Here is a 24,792-nt window from a genome sequence, read left to right on the forward strand (position 1 = left end):
TGGGGATCCTGAGTGGATGGAGTTCATCAGGCGGATGGTGTCCTCAGTGGAGATTGGGTTCCAGTCGTTAAGGATGTTCAAGGGGGGTGAAGGTCCTGCAGAAGGTTGGGTGGGTTGGTCTTCGGGTCAGTTGTCGAAGCTGTTGTGGATGTCTGCGATTTTGTTGTGGAAGAAGGAAGCTAGGGAGTCGCAGAGGGCTTGGGAGGGGGTGATGTCGTTGGAGTTGGCTGATGGGTTGGTAAATTCTTTGACGATGTTGAATAATTCCTTGCTGTTGTGGGCGTTGTTATCTAGACGGTCTTTGAGTGCGGCTTTCTTGGCAGACCGGATTAGTTGGTGGTGTATGCGGGTGGCGTTTTTGAAGGCGTCCCTGGTGCTGGTGTTTGGGTCTTTTTTCCAGGCCTTCTCGAGGGAGCGACAGTGTTTCTTCAATTTCTTAAGGTCATCGTTGAACCAGGAGGCGTTTTTGCTGTCTAGTTTGCTTTGGCGTTTTTTCAACGGTGCTAGGATGTCGGCGCTGTTGGATAGCCATTGGGTGAGGTTAATGGCTGCTTGGTCGGGGTTTGAGGAGTGGGCGGGGGAGTTTTGAAGAAGCGATGAGGAGATCTGGTCGATGGTGATTTTGTTCCAGTTTCTTTGCAGAGTAGGTTGAGGATGGTTGTGAGTTGTGGTCTTATTGTAGATAAAGTGTACGCAGCTGTGGTCCGTCCAATGGAGAGTTGTGGTGTGACTGAAGGAGACATGTTTGCTGGAGGTGAAGATAGGGTCGAGTGTGTGACCTGCGATGTGGGTGGGCGTAGAGACAAGTTGTTTGAGTCCGAGGTCGGCGAGATTGTCCAGAAGGGTGGTGGCGCTGCTGTCATTGCTCTTTTCCAGGTGAAAATTGAGGTCTCCCAATAGAATGTAGTCCTTGGAGGGGAGGGCGTGTGGGGTGATAAAGTCAGTGATGTCGTCACTGAATTGTGCACGGGGTCCTGGAGGTCGGTAGAGGAGGGTGCCTCTGAGTGTGGTCTTGGGGTCGGTGTGGATCTGGAAGTGGAGGTGTTCGGCGCTGGCAAGGTTGACGTCTGAGCTGGTTGAGATGCGGATGGAGTTCTTATGGACGATAGCGATGCCTTCTCCTGTTTGCTTGATGCGGTCCTTGCGGATGATCTTGTATCCTTCTGGGATGGCAATGGTGATGTCCGGGGCTGAAGAGGCATTCATCCATGTTTCTGTTAGGAAGGCGACGTCCGGTGAGATGGTGTCTAGTAGATTCCAGAGGTCGATGGCGTGCCTGTGGACCGAGCGGGTGTTGAGCAGGATGCATTGTAGGTGGTTGGTGTCAGATATCTGGTTGGTGTTAGTGGATGAGGAGTTTATCTTGGTGCCGTCGAACTTGCAGGAGTAGCATGTGAAGGGTCCATGGGTGTGTCCAGGAGCGGCTTGGGCGCAGTTGGAGAGTCGGCCGGGGTTAAGGGCTAGGAGGGTGGCGGCGCCGTATGTAATGCAGGAGGGCCGGGCATTGCGTGGACCAGGGGGTCTGGCGCTGGGCGCGGACGGGCGTAGACGGGCTTACCTTTGGCGCACCTTCGGCGCGGATTGGGCGCGATCGCTGCGCGTGAATGCTGCGCGGAAGTACATCAGTCATATAAAGGAGTTGGGGGGGAGGGGCGAGGGCGGAGCAGCTGGGAGGCGGGGTGGATATCCGGGGAGGGGAGACTAACAACAACAAGGTAGTAAACAAGATGGCAGTCGGGGCACACACTTGCAATCCCACGCTAAAAGTTACTATTAGGGCACAGGGAGACACAATCGTTATAGCGAGGCACTTCAGGTGAAGCTCAGCATTGCAGCGCGCTGTGCTAATATGTAAATTAGTCCGATATGGACTAGCGCTACTCTGCTCTGCTGAAGTAAGGAGCGCTATGTAATTAAATTAGTGGACAAATCGGGCGCAGCACAAAGCAGCAAGCAGCTGAGTGAACAAATGAGCAAACAAATTGGGCAAAGAGAGCACAGCAGAACGATACCGCAGTGGGGCCGGGGAGGCAGCGTGATGAGGAGCGGCCGTCTCGGACGAGTCAGAATGGTCAGTGATATGTCAGTGACAGCACTGATGACATCATCCACAAAATCACTTGACACATCCACTCACATCCCCATAGAACCTTTCATGCCACTTCTGGACATTTGGCCGCCTCTGACCGGGACAAAGTCAAAGTTTGAGGCTGACCGCAATGGAGCCCTGGTTGGATATACTATGCGGAGGCACCGATCAAGAATTTACCGCAACACTTTGAAACCTTTCTGTAGGATTTCTCACCAGACTTTATTCAGCCTCCTCCAGCAGGCCGGATTCAGTGAGGGTTGGGTCACCCTATCGAGCATTTTTCAAAAGTTCACCAATCATCTGGAACTTTATTCTGAAGTTCCTTTTGAGGGTCCAAAGTGTCCAAAACACAATCCAAGAGTATGGAATCTCCAAGATGGTCCTTGAAAGGTTGGGATCACAATTCCCACAATGCACCTGGACACCACCCTTAAAGGTCCACTGGATACACTCCAGGCAGGCGACTGTTGGTGGAGCTGATGCAGGTGAGCTTTGTTAACCTGTAGCTTGCAAGGAGCCCACTCTTTATTCATCTCGAAACAAGGTACATCCTAAAAGCTGTATTTCCAGATAATGCAGCAGGCGCAGTCAGTCAGAATGCATGACCTGATGGGGCAAATCACATTTCCAGCTTGGCAATCCTTCTTCTCTGTTTCAAGCAGCAGAGCTGAGAGGCACTGCCCCGCTCAGATAATTATTCAGTGTTCTCTGGGGTCACACAGGAGGGAACTCTTGTCCAATGAGGTACAGGGCAGTACCCCAGAGCATGACCATTTTCTCCAAAGCGTGGCACAATGGTCTCTCAGAAAGCACTATTTCTCCAAAATTCAATATGGCTGAAGTCCCAGCACGGAAGCAAGAGCTGGCAAACCAACCTCCAGGATGTCTCATCTCCATATTCTCCCTCCCCCTGGCATCAGCACATTCCTTCCTTAAACCTGCCATCTGGCTGAGTTCAGAGGGTAGGGGTGTACATGAAAATGAATTGTTCTGCCTATACCCTCCTTACTTTAAAGAACATTGTTTGTGACCCTTCCCCTTTGCTTTGGCATTCCTATGCAGCAGAACCCTCTCCTCCCAGAATGGTTCTTCACCCCAGGAATGTGTCCAGTGGGGCGCACTCCGTTGTTTAATTCAAGGTTGTTGACGTTGGTTATGCAAGTGGGTGGTGCAATCCAGTAATCCTCCTGAGTATGAGGATAGAATCAGAATTTGAATTGGTGCTGGCCTCTGTCTCAGAGTTGCATGCTTTCATATATGTAGCCGTCTGTACAAGTACGAAAGAAAGTGATCGCAGTATTTTGGTTACGCTAGATGATCTAAGAGATTCACAGTTTACGGACCTTTTGTGTATTTTATTTATCAGGACTACATGCTTCCTGAGTTCATTTACTATGACCATTACCCAAACCTCCTTATGCGTTTCACGTCCTGGACGCGCGATAGCTTCCAGTGCACACCGCTCCTTTTTGAAATTGGCGCCATAGTACTGTGTAACTCTTCACTCATACACCCTTGCAGCGTGGCACACTGCGATCACTTTCTTTCGTATTTGTACAGACGGCTACATATTCACGTTGGGCGATATGTGTGCACCTTACACACTGGGAAACCCGGTCATTGGAACTTTCCAGGAGTATTAATGAGCTGTGAGCATGTTAGTCTTTGGTTCTCGCATGGTTTTTGATCACATCAGCGAACATATTGGAACATTATAAATAGGTTGGTTAACATCAACATGCAGCATTAATACATGTATAATTAAAAACAGATGCTATGAAGATACGTTCTGTTCCGAATCTTTAATTTCCTCAATGTTACAGTTACAGAGCTCCTGAAGAAGGGCTAATTTCCCGAAATGCATTGGGCACACATACATGTTCAGATAATCAGAATGGATGTTATGATGTAATAACACATTTAATGGACATGAATAATCAAGCAAGATTGAAAACTAAATAATGATATAATAAAGATATCCTGAATACATCTACAAAGTGTGTTTACATGGGATACATTGAGATAGAGTGCAAGTAGGCATGCACCTCAGACAGAGGCCAGCACCAATTCAGATTCTTCACTCCAGGTGCCACTTATCACTTCATCAAAGCAACCTGGCTAATCCACGCAACTTTGACCAATCAAGACAGATCACTGGAAGGCTGAAATTTGGCTTACAGACAAGAAAGTCTTATAACTTGTTTCCTGTACATTTTAGGATAAATTCAACAATAGCATATTGTTGGATTTATCAATACCAGTCCTTGAATTATATTTTCAGTGTTTACTGGCGGGAGTTATTAATTAAGAACTTCTTGCCATGTTAACCTACGGGGCTGAGGTTCTGCAATGGGGAAAATTAACTGGGCAATTTCTCCAACACCAAGGCTTATAAAACATCTTTTATAAGGACTCTGCAGGCCCCACAACCCCAAGGTTACCTAGGGGGGGGACTTTAGGGGTTCTCAATATGCACAAATATTACATATCCTCACTACACAATGCTCCTAGCGCAAAAGTCGACTTTGGGAAGCATTTTACTACAATGAGGGGAGTAAAATGTTTAATTTCACTATCCCCAGGGCATATAAAACCTATTTTATAAGGGTCCTCCTTATAAGTACCTGACTCCCCAACCCTGGGACACCCAGGGCAGACCCTGGGGGTACCTAATATGGCAAAAGATTGTAGTTTATTAATTTTTATGTGCCCCAAACCTGTGTTTGGGCACAATTTACAGTTATAAGCAATCCTTCAACACACTGCCTCACGTACCTCAGGCTCTCAGCAGTGCACACATGCAAGTGCAAAAAGGCTGTGTACCTCTAAACAGCCATGCTCTAATATATACTAGGGACTTTAGGATAGTTTTAATCCCACTGCTCTATTATGTTCTATGGACTTATATGGGAGGTCAGGCCAATCATAGGGCTACTCTAACTCATAGTGAGCCCTGGTGTATGTAGATGTTTTCACTGTATTCTAAGTGTGTTTTCAGCTTAGCCCTGGTTAGACAGAGCCCAGGGGCAGTCAGAGTCAGTTACCAGTAGTACCAGTCAACAGAAAATGGTGGTGCCCAGGGCACAGGATGACTTTGTAACAGTCACTCATATGGCTATTCACACACCTAGTCACTCACATCCACTTACTCACCCTTACAGATATATATATATATATATATATATATATATATATATATATATATATATATATATATATATATATATATATATATATATATATATATACACAGACACACACACACACACTCACCCATACAAACACTCTCACATTCACTCTCTCACCCATACAGACACTCTCACATTCACTCTCTCACCCATACAGACACTCTTATTACCCATCACCCACCTATACTGCGATTCACATTTATTCACCCATATACCACTGACACATTCACTTACTCACACAACTATACATTCATACACACACACACACACACACTCACTAATCCATACAGCCACTGACTCTCACACTCATCCATACAGGCAGTCACACACCCACTCATACAGGCAGTCAGACAACCACACAGGTAGTAAGACAACAATCACTCACCCATATAGCCACTTATGTACCCACTCACACACCCATACAGTCACTTAGACACCAACTGACAGACTGATACATACATTCACACAACCAGTCACTCATCCACACATTCACTGAGACACCTAATCACTCACTTATACAGTGATCTCACACCCACCGAATCCTCCCTACAGGCACTCTTACACCCGCTGATTCACCAATACACCTTGGTGCAAGTAGGAGAGGTGGGAACAGGGAAGAAAAACTACAGCAATTAGAGACCAGATATATTCTGGAGCTAAACACGAAGCAACCGTCAGGTCTGAATATGTCTAAGGATTTGTTTCCATGCCTGTGATTTACTGATCTACTGCCTACCTCATCTCATGAAGTTTACTTATACTGAAATTATAACAAAATGAGTTTTTTACACCATATTTATTGAATATTTATGAATTTGTTTAGTCTATTTTATTCATTACTTTTTTATATACAACTTTTTGTAAACCTATTATAGGCTAATTCTTATCTATTTTAGATGTAATTTTTAAGCTTATACTTTGCATTAACTAGATTGTATATTCTATTATGCAAATGAAGACTATTTCAAAAGTAATTTATCTCTATTACAAAGATGGTCATCACAACTAAAAACTCATTATAACATCCACTATGCATTGTTTAACAGTAATCTTCTTGAATATGTCATCTAGGTATTTATACCGGAACCCTCAGAGACTCAATGCTCCCACATGAAACTTTGCCATGCACATAGCACTTTACGTAACATCTTTGACCTCTAATTTCAATCGATACTGGGGCCCCAGTACGATGATGAAATGCAATGTCGCTGTGTATGGACCTAATGTTTTTATACAGTTCTATAATAAGAAGTCAAATCTATGAACTGAACTTCGCACTCCAAATATGTAACGCCCATAAACATTCTATTGGAACGATTAGGGCATATTTTGCGACACTTTTTTTGCACAATCACTTATTGCACTTTCACTTAACCTTTGCACATTGGGTTTTAACATAAATGACGTTACCTTGTGAGATTTTACAAAATGAGGCGTTTTTTTGTGCTTTTAATTGTTTAAATTATTTGAAACAATATTTTAAGATATTATCTTAAATTAGGACTATGTATTCTATTTATTTGCTACTTTGCACAAACACAAGGAAAATAAGCAAAAATGAATCGAAGCATTGATATGTAACATCTTAAAATGAAGAATTTGGCTCTTCTATGTCTATTATATGTGGACGCTTCTAATTTAAACGTCATGAACATACTGAATGTATTTAAACCAATGTGAGTCCTTACACTGTCATGTGAGCAAGGCCCGAGGGAGGGGCCGAAACGCGTCATGGCGACCACAAGCACCCAATAAACCTTTTGAAGCACCAAAGTGTGGTCCGTACCCGTCATTTGAAGCTCACGCAGGATTGCATCAGAAAACTGAATACCTCGATCGATATATAACACTTAAACTTTTTTTAAACACTCAGTCACTGGATGATGTCATCAGTGATGTCACTGACCGTGTCCTGAGCGATGTATTATGTGAGGCCATAAGCAGTGCATTGCAGGGGTGGGAGTTCTAGTTAGCTCATCTAACTATAACTGCTGAGTTTCACTGGTTTTGTATGAATGAAACCTGAGCCTAACTATAACGTCCCTGCAAAGTTTTGTTTTTTTAGTGAATATATATATGTGTGTCTGTACATGTGTGTGCTTTTTGTTTGAAACACATTTTATTTCACTCCTTGAAAGAAATGAGTGTTCATGTTTCAAAGAAGAAAACATAATCTTGGCCTTGAATGGTGCGGCTTCAGGAATCCTACAGTGACCTGTCCATGTGTCCGGTGTCAGCGAGAGCTGATCCTCCAGACACTCTTTTCATTGCATTCTTCTGCTTCTGTTGATAGGTTCATTGTAAGTTCAAAATCTGGTGTCCCTCGAGGTGAAAACCAAGAGTGGAGCTCTCAGCACCGATAAAGAGTCACATGTCAAGCATTCACATGTCACACACTGTAAACACAGGAATGTCAGCAAACACATCTGGAAACCCTACCAGCTGTGTACTGAAGTAGGAACAGAGTATGAGAAACTCTGCCTCCATTACCTGGATGTGTATTCAGAGTGTTGCCTTGGACAAGTAATGATTCTTTGTTTATGGGGGAAAATGCGGGCAATGAAAGAATGTTCCAATAAGACCAGCAGGTTCTAGTGCCTGCTGCGGCCGAGATTTCAAATCTCTTTATTCTCAGCTAGCTGCATCCACAGCAAGCAAGCATACTATGTGCACATTAAAGCAACATAGTGACAGTCAGTACATGGTTAAATATGTCACTCAGGACTAAAACACATTACTATGCCACGAATGGCGTCGGAGCGCCTCATATTTTGCATAGATTAAAAATACAATGTATACAGAGGAAAAAATATCCATTATTAGTATGAGGGCACTGAGTGAGCTTACGGAGTCCGTACATTAACAGAATAAATAAACTAAAAGGACGAGTGATGCATCATAGGTCTCTTCTTTAAAAAGCAGATCCTAGTGTTATCTGTAATTATATTTAAATAAAGGATAAAACGAATTATCTTAGAAACTTGCATCTGTGTCAAGCAGTGAAGTAGTGTGGCTCACTGGTTAGAGGCGGCAGACCCGAGAGCAGAGGACGGCCCGGGACAAGGGTTCGATTCCCGGCGCGGCAGGTTTCTGGACCAGGGTCAGCGGACTCGATTATTCTCTCGCCTCGTAGCCCACTCCGATCAGCAATCACACTCGGCAACTCTGGGCATTAGCTTACCTCATCTTCACTAACGGCCCCACCAGACCGCCGGGGATGCCTGGTCTCACCCTGGAGATACCCATTAAGGGACCATCTCTCAGGGAAACCAGGAAGGGTTTTGCAGCGGTCGAAGCGCCTTGGGACCCTACGGGTAAGTAGTGCGCTATATATAAATGCCTATACATACAGGGTCAAATTCAGGATAAACGTGGGATTAGTTTTCGGGTTACGTTTGAGTCCAGAAGTGAACACTGAGCAGATTCCCTAGACCTTCAGTCTCATGTCGCTTCACTGATCCTGACGTTGCCTGTCTGTTTTGCATTTGGCAGTCGCAGTAACCTGCATCACAGCAGATCGAACTGAACCGTATGGCCAGTTGGTGATGACCATGCTAGTTGTATCTATGTAAAAGAGGATTCCTGGGTCCTTCCTGGGGTAAACCTCACCTCTAGTATTTATTGCAAACTGCAGCTGTGGCTGATGTGACATCATCCTAGTTGGCTGACCTCGAAGTTGTTTAGTTGATTCTCTCGACTGCGGCTTATTATTGATAAACCTGTCGCCTTGTGGTGTGAACACTTTCCTCTTCAGTCTGCATTACACCCACCACTGACACCCTTTAACTGCAGGACCACCATCCACCAGCAGGCTGTGGGACTTCAGTGTCTTGAAAGTTTTTATAACATTCTTACATTCCGACAGCGTGTAGAGGGTCGCAGAGCCCTAATGGCATTGGGTAAAGCAAGCCGAGATGACCAGCTCCTGGCACCCGGCTGATGCTGTTTCTTGACAATACGGTGGCTGGTACTGGCATGGTGCGATAAGTGATCCACACGTAGCTGTGGGTAATCCTGCAGAGCGGGACCTTCACTCTTGCTCCAAGATCTGTCGATCGAACCTAGCATAACCCTCCATGTCCTTCTGCTGAAACTTCGCTAACATAGCCTTACCTGTGTGGAAAAAAGGAACCGGACTCTCAATTGCTGTCTGGATATAACATTTTGGGACCATGAACCTGAATTTTGCAGGAAAAAATTTCAAAACAAGTACAAAATGTACAACGGCCCCTCGCGGCGGGATGCCTGGCTTTCACCTTGTGGATACCCTGCCGGGGTTATCTCACAGGGGAATACCAGGACGGGTTCCCTAAGCAAGCGCCGGGAAACCCACTTCGGGTAGCTGTGCGCTATATAAGCTCAAATACATGAAGACCTATCTACCGCTGAATGGAGATAGGAAGAAGACACTGCGCCAGATGTGAACATGTACAGTTAGAGCAAACGGTACCCTCCGGAGTAGCCGCGAAGCTTCCATGTACCATCAAAGTAATTCAAATAAATAATTAAATGATAGACTAAATAAAACCAAATTAAAAAGAAGAGAATAATTGCAGGGGGCTGGAGTAGAGTGTGTTAGAGGTAAGAGCAACGCCACAGGTAACTTCATTACCAGGCTCCAAAGCCTGGAGTCATCTGGGAGAAACGGAGGAGGCATGGGACCTAAAAATATGTGACTTTTCCTATACTCACCTGTAAGGAGGGGGGAAGAGGGGGGTTCTCGGGGTTTAGTGTTGGTCATGAAATTATCCAGTGTGGACCACACCAACATTGGGTTTGCTGTCCAGGGAGACTTAGAGAGATATTGTCGGCACCCTGACAAACGAGAACCAATTTTCCAATTTGCCGATTTGAGGTTAGTGGTATTTTTCCAGTTACTAAGAACAAGTTTACATGCCGGTGTAAGTAAAATGTCTAACAAGTATCTGTCCCTCATCTCGGGTTATGCAAGTACCACGGGGACCCATTACTAGGTACAAAAACTCTTTATGTGGGTGAATCTGGGATAGATTCTGCTGAACTCAAATACATCATTCTACAAGTTTATAAAGGACGGACAGTAAAAACAGCTGGTGCGGTACACCCCACACATTATGTTGTCGTGTTGATTTCTTCTTCAGTTGTTTTGGTGCTGTTTAAATGCTTTACACTTGTTCCTTTGTGGAAGCCTTGCTGCTCCGAGCTATGGCCCATCAGCGTTAAGCTGAGGGTTAGATAAACAAAACGTTGGGGTCCTAAAGGGTGGTAAATGCATTACACGATGAGGTCGCATGACCCCTCCATTTAATACACCCCACTTCCTCACAGTCCTAAGACCATTTTGATAAACAGCAGCAGGTTACTGTACTTTTGTATAACTTTAAGAAAGGTGCTTAGCCTGCAGCTAACTGTTGAGCTCAAGGGCTCTACTTACACGATGAGTGCAGAACAGAGACAGGGTGGTTTGAAATGCAGCATGCGAAGAGTGTTGATAAATCCTGCCCTTCGAGGCTGCGCGTTGCATGAATCGTGCGGATGGGAGGCCGCGCGGGCCGGGTACCACATCCCTTTGCTTAGAGGACTTCATGGTCTTAGCAAGGTTGTCAGAGATTGCAGGATCATTGAGTGCAGATTCGTCGTTGGTTGGAATACACAATGGACTCACTGCATCCTCTACTTAAAGCCTGACATAACTCTCACAAACAGCCAAAAACACTGTGCAAAGGCTGCTGGGATCTCCCTGGGCTGTTACTGCCTCAATAAACTCCCAGGGCCCCCCAGAGTCTTGCATCGCAGAGATGTTATGTATGTTCCCCCATCAGGAGTCATGTGTTTGTCTGGCTGCCCATGTTGTGGTTTCGTATTCTTTTCTTGGCATCTTGATTCTCTTGGTAGCAAGTTGTTTGAGGGAACATAGTGCCCTCTTTGAAGCTGTCTTACATGCGGAAGAGGTTTAGAATACCCGATCGCTTGCGAATGTGCAGGGATGACACCGCCATTAGAATGACTCCATTTTAATGTAGGACATAAAGATGTCACACAAGAGGCTTGTAAGGATGTCCAGGCGTTGAGTGGTGGTGACGCAGCTAGTTTGAAAGTAGTGCCCTACGTCAGCAGGTCGGAATTCCAAGTCAAGCCCCACTGGCTATGATGCAGTGACCTATGCCTCGCCTGTGCTGCTGAAAACCCAACGCTGCACCTGGGTGTGTGCCTAGAGTCCTTTGTGAACGATGATGAAATCGTTGATGTTAGAAAACAATGTCGCAGATGCAGCCGTGCAGTCGAAATCTCCCTCACAGGAGTTGTTTTATTTGAATGCGATTAGGAGACCGTCGCTCACAGCCCTCACACTTGGCTTATTTATGGAATTACCAGGTCTAAACCGTTCCGATTCTTCTGTATCTGCCGCGCGAGGCCCGTTGGAATGGTCACACATAAGTTTGGACACCAATTATCATCCAAATTGGAAGATTCCACTTTAGAACCCCCTGTAAAGAAGGGTGAAGTCCTGTATCATCTGACATTGGACTGAGAGATGATTTCAAGGTGGCAGGAGGTGTAGCCTTGGCAGCGGAGAGCCATCAGGACAGCTAGAGATGGAAGAGGCAAGCAACCTAGAATTCTCTCCCTAAAAATAGTTATTATTATTATTAAAAGATTTGTACAGCACATAGCTGCCCCAGCAACGGGGCGTCCCAGTACTACCCAAAACAAAATACCCGTAAGTGGTGACAGCCCGGGAGAGGCGAGAGAGTTATGCTGGGAAAAGACAGGTCTTTATGGCTTTCCAACAGGCTAGGGGATCTTGGAGCCCTCTAATACCAGTGGGAAGGGAGTTCCAGAGCTTGGCAGCCAGAACTTGTGAAAAACAGTTGTTTGGGAACAAAGAAAGTTAGGTTAATTGTAGCAGTTTGTATTGTGTGAGAAGGTGTGAAAGTTATTTTCTCATGTAACATTTTCCTCCAGAAGGCTGGGACCATCTTACCCGAGGGTACCAGTGACATGACGGTGTTCTTGTAACTTTCAACTGTTCTGATCCATCCATTTTCCTTAATTTTGCAGGGGTGGAGCTGAGCTCTTGTTTGATGGAATCAAGAAACATCATGTGACCCTGCCAAGCCAATCCAAACCCTGTAAGTACCCTGCTGCTAACTCGATGTATGGTGGAGCTGTGCCCGAGACACACAAATGTTCAATCAATCAATCGGGGGGTGTAAAGCGTGCTACTCACCCGTGAGGGTCTCAAGGTGCTGGGGTAGTGGGGGCCGGGGGTGGCAGGTGGTGCAGCTCCAGGTTAGCCGAAAAGCCAGGTCTTTAGGCTCTTCCTGAAGGTGTGCATAGTAGGGTAGCGTCTGACGTTGACCGGGAGCTCGTTCCAGGCTTTGGCTGTGATGTAGGAGAAGGCCCTTCCACCGCTCTGGTCCTGCGGGTGGAAGGGACAGGGACAGGACTTTATTTATTTTCAATTCTGTGGGCGAGGCCAATTATGGGTGCAATAGTGGAGCTGAAATAGGTATTCTGAGCTTCCTGCTCACTGAGTGTTGAGACTCTACAGTTGGTGGGCATTGATTAAATACATCTTTCTCACACAGACCCAGAGCTTTGCACCACTCTCTATCTTCACCCTCAGAAAGTGTCCTAGTGAGGCCGTGCACTGCTGCTATGCAATTGGCTCACTTTGGGATTATAAACCAGATACCTAAAGGAGACCCATTCCTCTTCATTGCATGAGCCGAGAAGTGCCCTTACTCAGTGGCTGGCCTCCTCACTGGAGCTCACAGGATCACGTTACAAACCCTTTGGCTGCAGTTCAGTATTACCCTTCGAAGACTTTGACTGCACTATCCCCGAAAGGGTTTGGGCATGTATAGTAATATAGATTAAACAGCTGGCAGTGTGGGGATCGCCCGTCAAAGGGTTGTCTCTCAAAGGGCCTGGTTGCCTTTGTTGGCTGTGTGACTGTTTCCAAATGAAGGCTTCACAAGCATGAGTATTTTGTCCCTTCCAGGCTGTAGCTGTGTGTGGTCATCACTTATCAGCAGGTTTGAATGGTTTTGGGGACCGTAGACAAGAACAGATCCCCTTTGGGTATGCTTAATTCAAGAAGTGATGTATGTGGTTTTGGGAGACTTCGGGTGGGTGTTTATCATGCTTGTAAGCCGTGGCTGCCACTTGGAGTCTTTAGGTTTCTGTAGGAAGCGTCCCTTGGTAGTTTTGCCTTTCATGTCTTTACTTGTAGTGGTCATGTGCGATGATTGTTTCTTAGCAGCTTTGTTTGGTTGGACTATTCCGGTCCCTGGGATGTTAAGTCTGGATCAGTCTTTTTGTTGCTCTTTTGTAGTCTCGTGGTGACATTGGACAGCCGCCCTCGGCACGTGCACCAGGGGGACTTGGCTGCTCGGCTGAAGTTCCCACATTGCTTACGCTTGCTCTGTTGCTGTGCCTTCTCTATTTTGTCTTACTTGTCCGCTGTTTTCAGTCAATAGGCCTAAGTTCTTACTGAGACAGATCTTAGTAGCAGTGCCTTGTGGTTCCATCCAAGGGGTTGTCTTCTTGTTGAGCTTGCTCTTAGAAGCTGCGCCTCCTGCTTTCTCAAGGTCTGAGGCAGGAGTTGGCGGAGGTTTAAAACTGCTGCTGTCCTTATGCTGGGGGTGTGAGTGGGCCTGGGATGTCACGAACACTCCAGAACTCTGCAGATTCTTTGCAGGTGCCTCCTCCTTTCAACATTGTGCAATAAACAACAGCTATGTGTCCAGAGTATTTACCGACGTAGGGCTCACACCTTGAACGGAAGACGAGCTGCAGATCTACCAGCACAGCCCTCATGTGCTTCCGTGAACTCTAGAAGCATAATCGACTGCACTCAATTACACTACGCAGCCTTTGCCTCGTAAGAATTTCTAGATTATTCCAAGCATTATTGATGTACCTGTTGTACTGTGCTCCCTCATGTACCTACCCCACCCCACTTATTACCTACAACTACGCTATACCTAATGGCCTGTTATTCACTCTCCTGTTTGTATCCCCTGCTTTGTAAAGCGCTCTGATATCTGCAATGATCTTGTTCGCGCTATATAAAACTTTCAAAATAAAATAAATAAAAAGAAAAGAAAAGAAAGTGATCACGCCCCCAGTAAATACCTGTCTGAATTTTTGACCATTATCACTCTGAAACGTACACAATCTTTGATTTTTCAATCTCTGTAAATCTGAGCGCGATAAAATGCTACAGATATGACCAGGTCAAACCCTCGCAGCTTGGTGGTCCCGAGCTCGAGGCATGTCTGGCTGTGCAGGGTCCGGCCATCTCTGCACGGCCCGGATGTGTGAAAGTTGTTTCCTTCTCGAGTCTCGCAGTCTCGTGACTCCACCTGCTGCTGGGGTCAGCTCCATTGCTAGGCTGCTCGGACGTGTTCTCATCGCTGCACCTTTTCTCGCCTCAACTCAACGCACAATGACTGATCCGGGGGTTGGGACACATTTGACGCCCCGGTAGGGGCCTGTGTCAGGGGGCCGCCCTCATCATTCCTCCACAATAAGCATATCTTTGAAATGGAACGGGTGCGTTCCGCTACTTTCAGCGGCGTCATGCCAAACACACCTGTACTGATCATCACCAGGTGTGCAGCCAGTGCCTCTCTCTTGGGCACCAGGGGCTCAAGCGATGCCTGCTGCTCCATCCACTCAACTCTTCAGTACCTTCGGGCTTGATGTCTCCCAGAGGTGGCGATGACACACCAGACCTCTTCGGCGCCCAGGAGCTCTAGGGCGAGCCCTGGCTGAAACCGAGGGGTGGAGGAAAAGGCCTCGCCAGGACCCAGCAGGCCGTGAGTACAAACCCCCTTCTGCCCACTGGCACTGCGAGCAGCCTTCTCCAAGGGCCAGGAACCCAACCTCAAAGCTCTCCAACAGGCTTCCAGTCCGCCACTGCCTCTCGACCATGGTCGGCTCCGGGCACACAGTTTGGACATCACCCCCCGCCTCAGCACCAGAGAAGATCCTGAAACTGACCCACCTGGTGCCGACCACTCCCTTGGCAATGGCCGCAGCTTCAACACGCCCATCAGAGCCAAACCTGTCATCGTCTAAGGCTTGCTTGGTGTCGATGACCCACGCGCTGGCACCAAACCCCTCGGCGTCGAGACCTGCGTTTACTGTCGGCTCCATCAAAACTGCTCTCCAGCGGCTGCAGGGCTAACTCGACATCTGTCGGTGTCCTGTCCTCAGACTCATCCTCGCCCCTTCCCCGGCACCAACCACCGACGGCTCCAAGCGCAACCTCAGCTTTGAGGAAGCGCTCGACCCTCTACCACCCCCGAAGGGCTAGAGGAGATATGACCTCACAACTAGTCCTCAGTCATTGCCTTGCCTAGCCTTTCCCCCTTCCCTCTGCCTGCTGACCCCTTTTCTTCACTCTTCAGGGGTCGCCATACTTGGGGTTTGGACAGCATAGTCCAGGTGACCCTTATGATCTTCCCAGGGATCTTTATGATGTGGATTCTCCAGGAGACACGGACCCTGACTTTTAACCCACGCACCCCTCCCCCCAAATGACACCACCATCTCCTTGCATGAGGTCCTCGGCAGGGCGCCCTCTTTGCATGAAGTGGAAATGTACAAGGATGCCATTGAGGAGGACCTGTTGGAAGCCCTTTCTTCTTCCCAGCGTTCCATGCACTACTTACCAATGCTGATGGGGCTGCTCAAAGCAGCTCTGATACCTTCAAAGACCGAGTTAAAGCCCGGGTGGACACAAAATATAAGGCCTACCCGTCATACCCGGTATATATTAAAAGTTGACCTCCACCCCTCCCACAGCCCAACTCATTGGTGGTCCACACTGCTGCAACAAAAGAGCCAATGCGTAGGGCACCGGCGATGTACCCTGCTGGACAAAGAAAGTAAAACGATTGATGCTGCTGGTAAGTGCCTCGCTGCACAATCCGCCAACCACTGGTGCGTTGTTAATTCAATCGGTTTACCTTCCCGGTATGACCGGGCTTACTTGGATGAAATGGAGGAGCTCCTCCAACATCGTCCAGGTGAGTACCGCAAAAAGGGTCTAGGGTTAGTCTCTGAAGCAAACTCATTTCCAATATCAACATACGATGTGCCTTTGATGCTACCAACACTGTAGCTTCTGGTACCAGTTGCAGCGTACTCCACCGCAGGCACGCCTGGGTCCGTGTCTGTGGCTCCACGCCAGACTTTCAACACCATCTCCTCAACCTGTCATACGACAAGGTTACAGTTTGAATCACTTTTCTACCCCTCCCAACATACCACCCGCAGACGCATCCTCTCGCCCATAACACCAATGCCTGCTTCGGGAAGAAGTAGGGGCCATCCTACTCAAGGGTGCCATAAAGCTGATGCTACTACAACTACAGCCCCTGAATGAGTACATCTGGTTAGGACATTTCCACATGGTTATTCTACAGGATATCTATCATTCCTCTTCTACAATAAGGCCAATTTCAAGACTGCCCTGGACCTCAAAGGCGCCTACTTCCATGTCCCAATTCATCGAGCTCACCAGCACTACATCCGGTTTGTGGTAAGTGGCAAATACTATCAGTTCAAGGTGCTGCAGTTTAGGGTCACCAGTGCCCCCAGGGTGCTTACAAAATGTTTAGCAGCTGGTTTGAGCAGTGCCTGTAGGGCAAGGGCATCCACTTGTTCCCTTATCTGGGCGACTGGCTGATTAAGAGCACAACTCATTAACAGTTCCCAGCACATAAGCATGCCCACCAGGGGTTCACAATCCGCGCCACCAAGTCCCACCTTAATCCTCTCCAAAAGCAGTCCTGTCTAGGTGCGGCCCTCAACTCAGTGGTGGGCAAGGCATATTCTGGTCCCGCAAGGGGGCAGTCCTTCCTGGCTCTTCTCCATCTTTTTAAGTCAGATCACCAGGTTACAGTTAGGACAGGATGCGTCTTCCATTGTCATAGTCTCTCACAGCAGTTTACCCATGCACCCGTTGCAAGAGTGCTTAGCATAACAGTGGTTTCAGGTGGATGGTCATTGGGAAGGTCTAGTGTTGATTTGGGGCTGCACTTCCCGCTCTCTGCAGTGGTGGAACACTGACAACCGGTGTAGGAATGTGGATACCTGACTATGGTTACCCCAGATTTTTTGCCTAGTGTTTAGCTGGTTTTCGACTCAGTTGGCCTGGGATCCTGCTAATCGGGCCCCAGGCTATCTGCTCTCTCTTTAAAATGGACTCCATGTACCCTAGGTACATCTCCAATTGGATACAGGGTTACCTTATGAGCCCCTGTACAGTGTACTATAGGTACCCAGGGCATAGGTGCATCCAAGGCCTACCAGGGGCTGCAGCATGTATTATGCCACCCCTGGCTGGCCACCCACATTAACACAACTGGCTGATCACTCAGCTGGGGCAAGGTGGTGTAATTACCCTTTGCTTTAGATATAGTATACCTATATCTAACCTTATACCAGGCCACATATACAACTATAAGTCACTTCTATGGCAGGCCTTAACAATCCTGGAGGCAGAGTGCTTGGTTTTATGTGAGATGGTGCTCTAGCATGAGCTGAGCCTGTCCTGAGCTTTTGGAACCATGTCCTTATAGATGTTCTAGGATATTGCCATACCATATACTCTTAAGTGCATTATGAACCTCGCGGTCAGATGCTAACTCTGTTTTGGCTTTATCAAAACATGTCGAGTAAGGTGACATACAATTTGAAATACTACCCCCTTGCCAGTTCTGGCGACGGGGGTAGCATTCCACCCTTCTAGAGGGAGAAGACATGTTGTTCCTACTATTCCTGGTTAAAGTTAACCAAAGCCTCAGCATCACAAAATGGATGCTGCTGCCACAGACACAAGTATGACCTCCTGCTGCTGGGAGTCCTTGCAGCGAGGGAGGCTTGGACAATAGGTTTCCTGCCTTGGGAGGTGCTAGCACCACCCCAGACAGGATTTTGTGTATTGGGACAGGGAGGGCTGAAAGGAATGAGACACTGCCTGGGGCACACAAGGTGTCCCATGCATGGGCCAGTTCAAACCGGTGCTGGGGCACTCCAGCCCCAGCTCTGGCACGAAACTGGACAAAGGGAAAGGGGTGTAACCACCCCCTTCCCTGATCCCACCCATAGGAGGGAAGGAGCAGGTAATCCAGCCCCTAAGATTGGAATATAGGTAGGAGCTGAGTCCCAAGACTTTAGATTAAGCCTGACTGAAACTCTGAAACGAAACTCTGGACCTTCGACGATCTACTTGAAGAAGACGAATGAAGAATCTCCCTTGTGGTCAAGGAGTGACCACACTGCACAAGCAGGCACCATCCAGCGATCAACGGCTTGCTTTGTTGCTGCCTCCCGCTGGAGCCCGAGCACAGAGCCTGACAAGAACCGGATTACCAGACATCCAACAGCCCGATCCACAGTCCCTGCAAAGCTGAGACCCGTGGAGGCGACGAGAGACGTGGGACTGGCCAGCTTGAAAAGTCTGCGACCTGCTAACTGTGCAGCCCCCGAGGCCTCCTCGAAGCTGTGCATTGGGGATTGAGAAGCCCCAGCCCCGAGCAGCATCTGCACCAAAGATCAGCCCTGCACCCTCCACGAGTTCTGCGTGGGGCCCTTTTGCATTTCCCTGCTCGACGCGTCTACCCGGTCACTTGCCCGGTGGCTAGTGACCATCTTGGCGACGATCCATTGAATTTACACCGCTGGTCTGGATGCTCCAGACTGGCCCTTGCTTCCCTCAAAAGAAGCAGCCCCTCAGACCTTGCTGAGTAAGAAGCCTACATCGTATCCTGCGTGGGTTGCCTTTGCCAAGGCTTGTTGACTCCAATCCTGAAGCCGACACCGCCAGAAGCGAGGAGCCTTCGTGGGACAGTCCGCGCCTGACTCCTGGATGTCGTCTACGCCTCCTGGTCCACGTTCTGCAGACACAAGCTTCACAACAGCACCTGATTGCTTCACGACATCGCCTGGTTCCTTCCTGGTCTCTGGCTAGTGACCCAGACTCTGTCCCCTCTGCTTTCAGGTCCTCTTCATCTTTGATCCACCTTTGGATCCACCCGGACTCTTCTCTCCTGGCCGCCTGCAGCATCTTTTCTCCAAGGCTCCATAGAACTCCACGACGAAACCCGACACACTTTGGGACCTATGCACCCGCTTCCTGTGGGTGAGGTAACGCGAGTACTGCGGTGCTCCTGTAAAGAGTAACTCTCCTAGTGTCCTAGTTCAAAGTGGTTAGCTTCTAGTCCAGTCGGAAGACTCCCAAACCTTTAACTTTCTAATGTTACGCACCCATTGACTTCTATGTGTGCACACGTGTGCCTTTAGACACTGCACACGCATCCCGTGGGCCTCCTGCTCCCTAACTATTGTTAGCCCAGTGTAACCCCAGCGATTCCCAAGGCCCTAGGCCTTACCATTGTTTGTGACGTGGTTCTTATACCACTTTTTTAGTATATGGTTTAGCGGGCCACCCGGCCCTATACATATTTGTGCAACTTTTGTTTGTTATTTTAAGTTACTTGTTATGTGCCTGTGTTTCTGTGCTCATAAAGAGTTCAGGGGATTGATTTAGAAATAAATACATCTATATTTTGAATATATAACCTGTGTGGTGTCCTTTCATTTGGTATTAAAGGGATTGCATATGGTAAAACAGCTGGCTTCACACGCCCTCTTGAGTTTAGCCTAAGACTGCTTTGTCCATGCTACCACTAGGATAGCTGGTCTATAAGGTTGACTTTACAACCATCACCATAAGGGTTGTTTGGACTGGTGCAAGGTGCTCACTAGAATAGTGAACATCATATACCAGGCCAACTTCTCACAACCGTTAGCTGGAGTGGCCATCCTGCGACCCTACCCTGCAGATCACCATTACAACGGATGGTTCCCTTATGGTGTGGAGAGGGCTTATTTACGAGACGTCACTGCATCACCAGAGTCGCCACATAAATGATCTAGAGCTGTTGGCCATTCAGCTACTTCTGAAAGTCTTCCATTGTCGCATCATAAACAAGGTGGTCCTTATTTGCATGGACATGACCGCCATGTATGTATTCAGAAACAGAGTCCATCTGCTGGTGGAGCACCTGCTGTGAGGCGACATCAGCTTTACAGACCTCTTCAGCAGGAGTCAGCAACAAGACCCCTACTGGGAACTCCACCCACATGTCCTCCTTCAGTACTTTTGGCGATGGGTTTTCTCCGACATAGACCACCAAAAACGCAACATGCTCAAACTTCCTCTCCAGGTACTCACACCCACAGTCTATGGGCAACCCACTACAGATGAACCGGTCAGGGATATTTGTTTATGCTTTTCTTCCTCCCATTCTGTTCGTGGGTCAGAGGATAGATGCATACATCGCTCGCCTGGATCCTTGTAGCTCTCACTTGTGCTAAACAGCCTTAGTTCACCACCATCTTCAAACTCTCTGTGGTACCGCACAAGAGGCTCCTCAGCAGACTAGACCTTTTCATGCAGAGCCATGGAGGTATCGGCACCTTGACCCCAAGATCATCAACCTTGTGACTTGGCTCCTGAGGTCTTAGGGTTTATCTATCTAAACCTTCTTCTGGAATGCATGGATATTCTTTGGGAAATGCACAGGCCCACCATCTGCGTGTTCTACATTGCAAAGTGGAATCAGTTCACCCACAGCTGCCTATCATGACACATTAACCCCTTGGCAGCAAATTTCCAAATAATTGCCTGCTACCTACTCCACCAACAGACCTGTGGCCTGGCCTACTCTTCCGTTTGGCTCCACTTAGCAGCAGTGGCTGCCTACCTTCAAAAAAGACAACACACACCTCTTTTCAGAATCCCTGTTATCAAAGCTTTTATGGAAGGTTTGAAAAGAGTCCGTCCTCCACGGGTCAACTAGGCCCCCTTATGGAATCTGAACATTAATCTCGTTAGGCTCATGGGACCTCCCTTTGAACCTTTCCATTCTTGCCTCCTTCAATTCCTCTCCTGGAAGGAGGCTTTCCTGGTCGCAATCACCTCTCTCAGGCATGTCAGTGAGCTCCAGGCTTTAATGTTAGTAAAACCTTTCTTTCAGGTTCACAGAGATAGAGTTGTCCTCTGTACTTATTGTAAGTTCCTGCCTAAGGTGGTTTCTCCTTTCCACCTTAATTAATCAATAGAACTGCCAGTTTTCTTTCTCCAACCTGATTCCTTTGCAGAACAGGCTCTCCATACTCTAGGTTAAGCAAGCCCTTATGCATTATGTGGATATTACACACGCCTTTTACAGGACTCAACAGGTCTTTGTTGCCTGCTCAAAGCCACACATTAGGAGGTGCTTTCCAAATCAGGCATAGTCAGATGGATAGTCAAAGGTATTCAATTATGCTATGCAAAAGACCTTTGCCTGTCCCTCCCAGAGCCTATTCTATTAGTTTAAAGGGGCCTATGAGGCCTTCCTAGGGAACATTCCTACAGATGATCTCTTCAAAGCAGCTACCTGGTCCACACCTCACACTTTCACAAAACACTACTGTTTGGACTTATTGACTCGCCAATAAGCAATGTTGGTCAGGCCGTACTTTGTACACTTGTTCAATCCTCTGCAAAATTATTCAGGCTAGCCACCGGTCATGGGAGGACTGGTTTACAGTCTATTCACAGCATGTGTATCTACAGCCACCAATGCCTCAAACGGAAAATGTTGCCCCGTAAACACCTGTACATGGCATGAAGTGCTGTAGAGCCACATGCGCCCCCCGCTTTTCCGGAAGCCTTTTGTTGTTGCAGATGTACTTTATATTTTGCTTCTTTCTGCATGATCATCTCTCTGCTGTATCGCCACGGCGCCATTTCTTCGTCATCCTCCATCCAGAAAACAATCTAACAATGGAGCCGATGCCCATGTGCATTACCAGCGGCAGGTGGAGTCACTATGCCTCTAACTCAGAAGACTTCTTCAAACAAAAAACATCTTGCACACATCTGAACCCAACACTATATGGCAGGAGTATGCACAGAATCTACAGCGCTACATGCCAGGAACAGATGCTTTCAGAGTAAGTAAAATGTCCTTTTATCGTAAAATTTCAGATCTCAAATTTTCATGATCAAGTTTCTTATGACCGCTTTCAAGACTGGGAACAATTACTAGGGTACATTTTTGATTTCATTTCTATGAAAAATACCAGCTGGGGCTATTCGTCGTAATCAATTGATTGACTGATCAGCCAAAAAAAAAAAGCATCACCGGTGTGTAACAGCCATCCCAAAGTATCCACACATCAAACGCAGGGATTCTCTATTAAGAATGAACAAAGCACTACAAGGCACTAATAAAAGATATACATAGGACCGCTCTAGAAGGGTCCTGGCTTGCAGTCAGTAGAAGGCAGTAAAAGAAAAGAAGTATTTTGGTTACTAGCCGGCCGCGGGACTGGCACACACAGAAATGTCACGGACGTCCTACAGTATGACACATGACATACTTACATCAACAAACTCTATTTGATCCGGACAGCGACCACGTAGAACTCCCTGAATATGTAAATTCTTCCTTTGAGATGCCTCCTGATGAGATCATTACCATCATCAGAAAGCAGCTGGCCCAACCAGAACCCCTGCTGATATCACCAGGAGGGCCCATTCTATGGAGCATTTATTGCATAAACTATTCTCACAAGTTCTACAAAAGGTCAAATTCATCCTTTGTGGATCGGGTTGATAATGCATCCAATTTTTTAGAAAGGGGCAAGAGATAACCTAACAAATGATCGACTCCTGGTACTCTTAAGAGTCTGAGGGAAACCTTTCGGCGAATTTATCGGATCGCTTCTCTCCTGGACAATTGAAAACAACCTCCTTCCATCCAATCAATCTGGATTCAGAGGCGTTTGTTCCATGGTTGATAGTATTGTCTGTTTAAAATGACTGGGGGCCAAAAAGGAGACTCAGACTGTGTGTTTATGTCGATGGTTCCTCGGCCTTCGACAGTAAATTGGAAGCACATTTGGGAAGAACGGTGTAAATGGGGTATTAATCAGGCGTATGAAAATACATGGCTTCGGATTAAATTGGCTGAAAGTGCCCTTTTACCTAAAATGACCACACAAAACAGCCTGAAGCGGCTGTGCCTTGGCCCTCTTAATTTTTTTGTTATGTATCTCAGACTTCACTTCATATCTAGACTAGAGGTCCTGGCACCCAAACTGGGTAAGAAACCTATTGCTTATCTCACTTATGCTGATGAGATCTCTTCGTTACCCCTTCAGGTCTGCAGAATCAGCTCTCCAGTCTGCAGATTTTAACCGAAGGAACGATTAACATACTCATCTGGGTAAAACCAGAGTAAGACTATCCCGCAAGACTCTGAAGGAACAGAAGTGGACCATCGATGATCGATAACCCTGTAGAACAAGTCACCTCTTATGAACATTGAGGGGAAACCATAGTAAACCAATGATCCTGGCTGGGCCAGCCACGTTGTGAACACAAGGAAAATAATTCTGTCAATACAAGATTAATCAAGAGGTTCTCGACCCCTGCGGCGGCCAGGCAATGAGCTGATCTCTTAAAAGTAATTACTTCAAAATGGACTCCTTTTCTCTTCTATCATCTTTGATGACTGAGCAATAGACGGTCACCATAAAATCTACATACGGAAGGTAAAAATCACTATTGTGTCTGTCAAGTTACGACTTGAGCCAACTCTTCCATCAGTTTCAGTCTAAATTACAGGGATAAACTACATTTTCTTTGTGATTGCAGCAAGGCCGGAGACAATTAATTAAACCATCTAATTGCTAAGGAACTTCGTATTATTGAAAGTCTGATTCCAACACTCAGCTTTGGCTTGCAGTTATAGAGCGGGTCATTTTAGCCTCCAATCTTCCGCCATATTTCCACTCCTACAGGTATCTCCCAATAGGAGGCGAGTTCCTGATTCGAAAGACTTTGACCACCAACGGGAGATGAACTGATGGGAACACGCCAAGGATTTACAAGTATGTCGACTACACTTGATACATACACCAATAAAACTCAGTAATATTCAGGTTCTACCCTGGACCCAGCCAATAAGCATTTCAGATTCCTCCTTTTGTATATTCCGATTGCACAATTTGACGGCGTTTGGAACAATCAGTGTCTTCCATCTAAAACAACCCGACTTTGTGGACACAAGGAGACTACTGAACATCTCACATGTCTGTGCTCGTCTCTTTTGGACCCAAGGAAGAGATATTTGAAGTCCTGGTTCCTCTCAGCAGGTGTTGGACATCTAGTGATGCAACAAGGCATGGCTTCTCTTCACAAGGTTTACGATTTATAGTCTGATTGATTACATTTTTAGACCAAGTTTATTGTTGATTCAAACAGATTGAAAGTAACAACACATTGACCAATAATTTAATGGTTAAGTGTGATCTTTTAACTGGATTATTTGTTATTGTAATTGATATTTTTTCTGTTTCTATAGAACAAAAATTCTATTCTCTACATTCTGCTTGTCCTCGGAGGCCTTGAGATGCTTAGACCGGACAGGAAGAGCTCAGAGAGACAAATCC

The 24,792-nt window shown here is 46.9% G+C and overlaps 1 protein-coding gene across 3 annotated transcripts in view; it reads left to right on the top strand.

The window, feature by feature from the left end:
* URM1 (ubiquitin related modifier 1) overlaps window positions 1-24,792 on the top strand; it is a 67,918-nt gene that overhangs the window by 16,881 nt on the left and 26,245 nt on the right. For 2 of the 3 annotated variants that reach the window (XM_086924927.1, XM_086924926.1), the window contains exon 2: window positions 12,322-12,392. In XM_086924927.1, coding sequence (XP_086781053.1) covers window positions 12,322-12,392 — 71 coding nt within the window. Of the gene's footprint in view, window positions 1-12,321; window positions 12,393-24,155; window positions 24,232-24,792 lie in introns of all 3 variants that reach the window. The other variant, XM_086924928.1, reaches the window with a different exon arrangement.

Source organism: Lissotriton vulgaris, chromosome 5 (assembly GCF_964263255.1).
Source record: "Lissotriton vulgaris chromosome 5, aLisVul1.2, whole genome shotgun sequence".
In the NCBI taxonomy this organism is placed as follows: Eukaryota; Metazoa; Chordata; class Amphibia; order Caudata; family Salamandridae; genus Lissotriton; species Lissotriton vulgaris.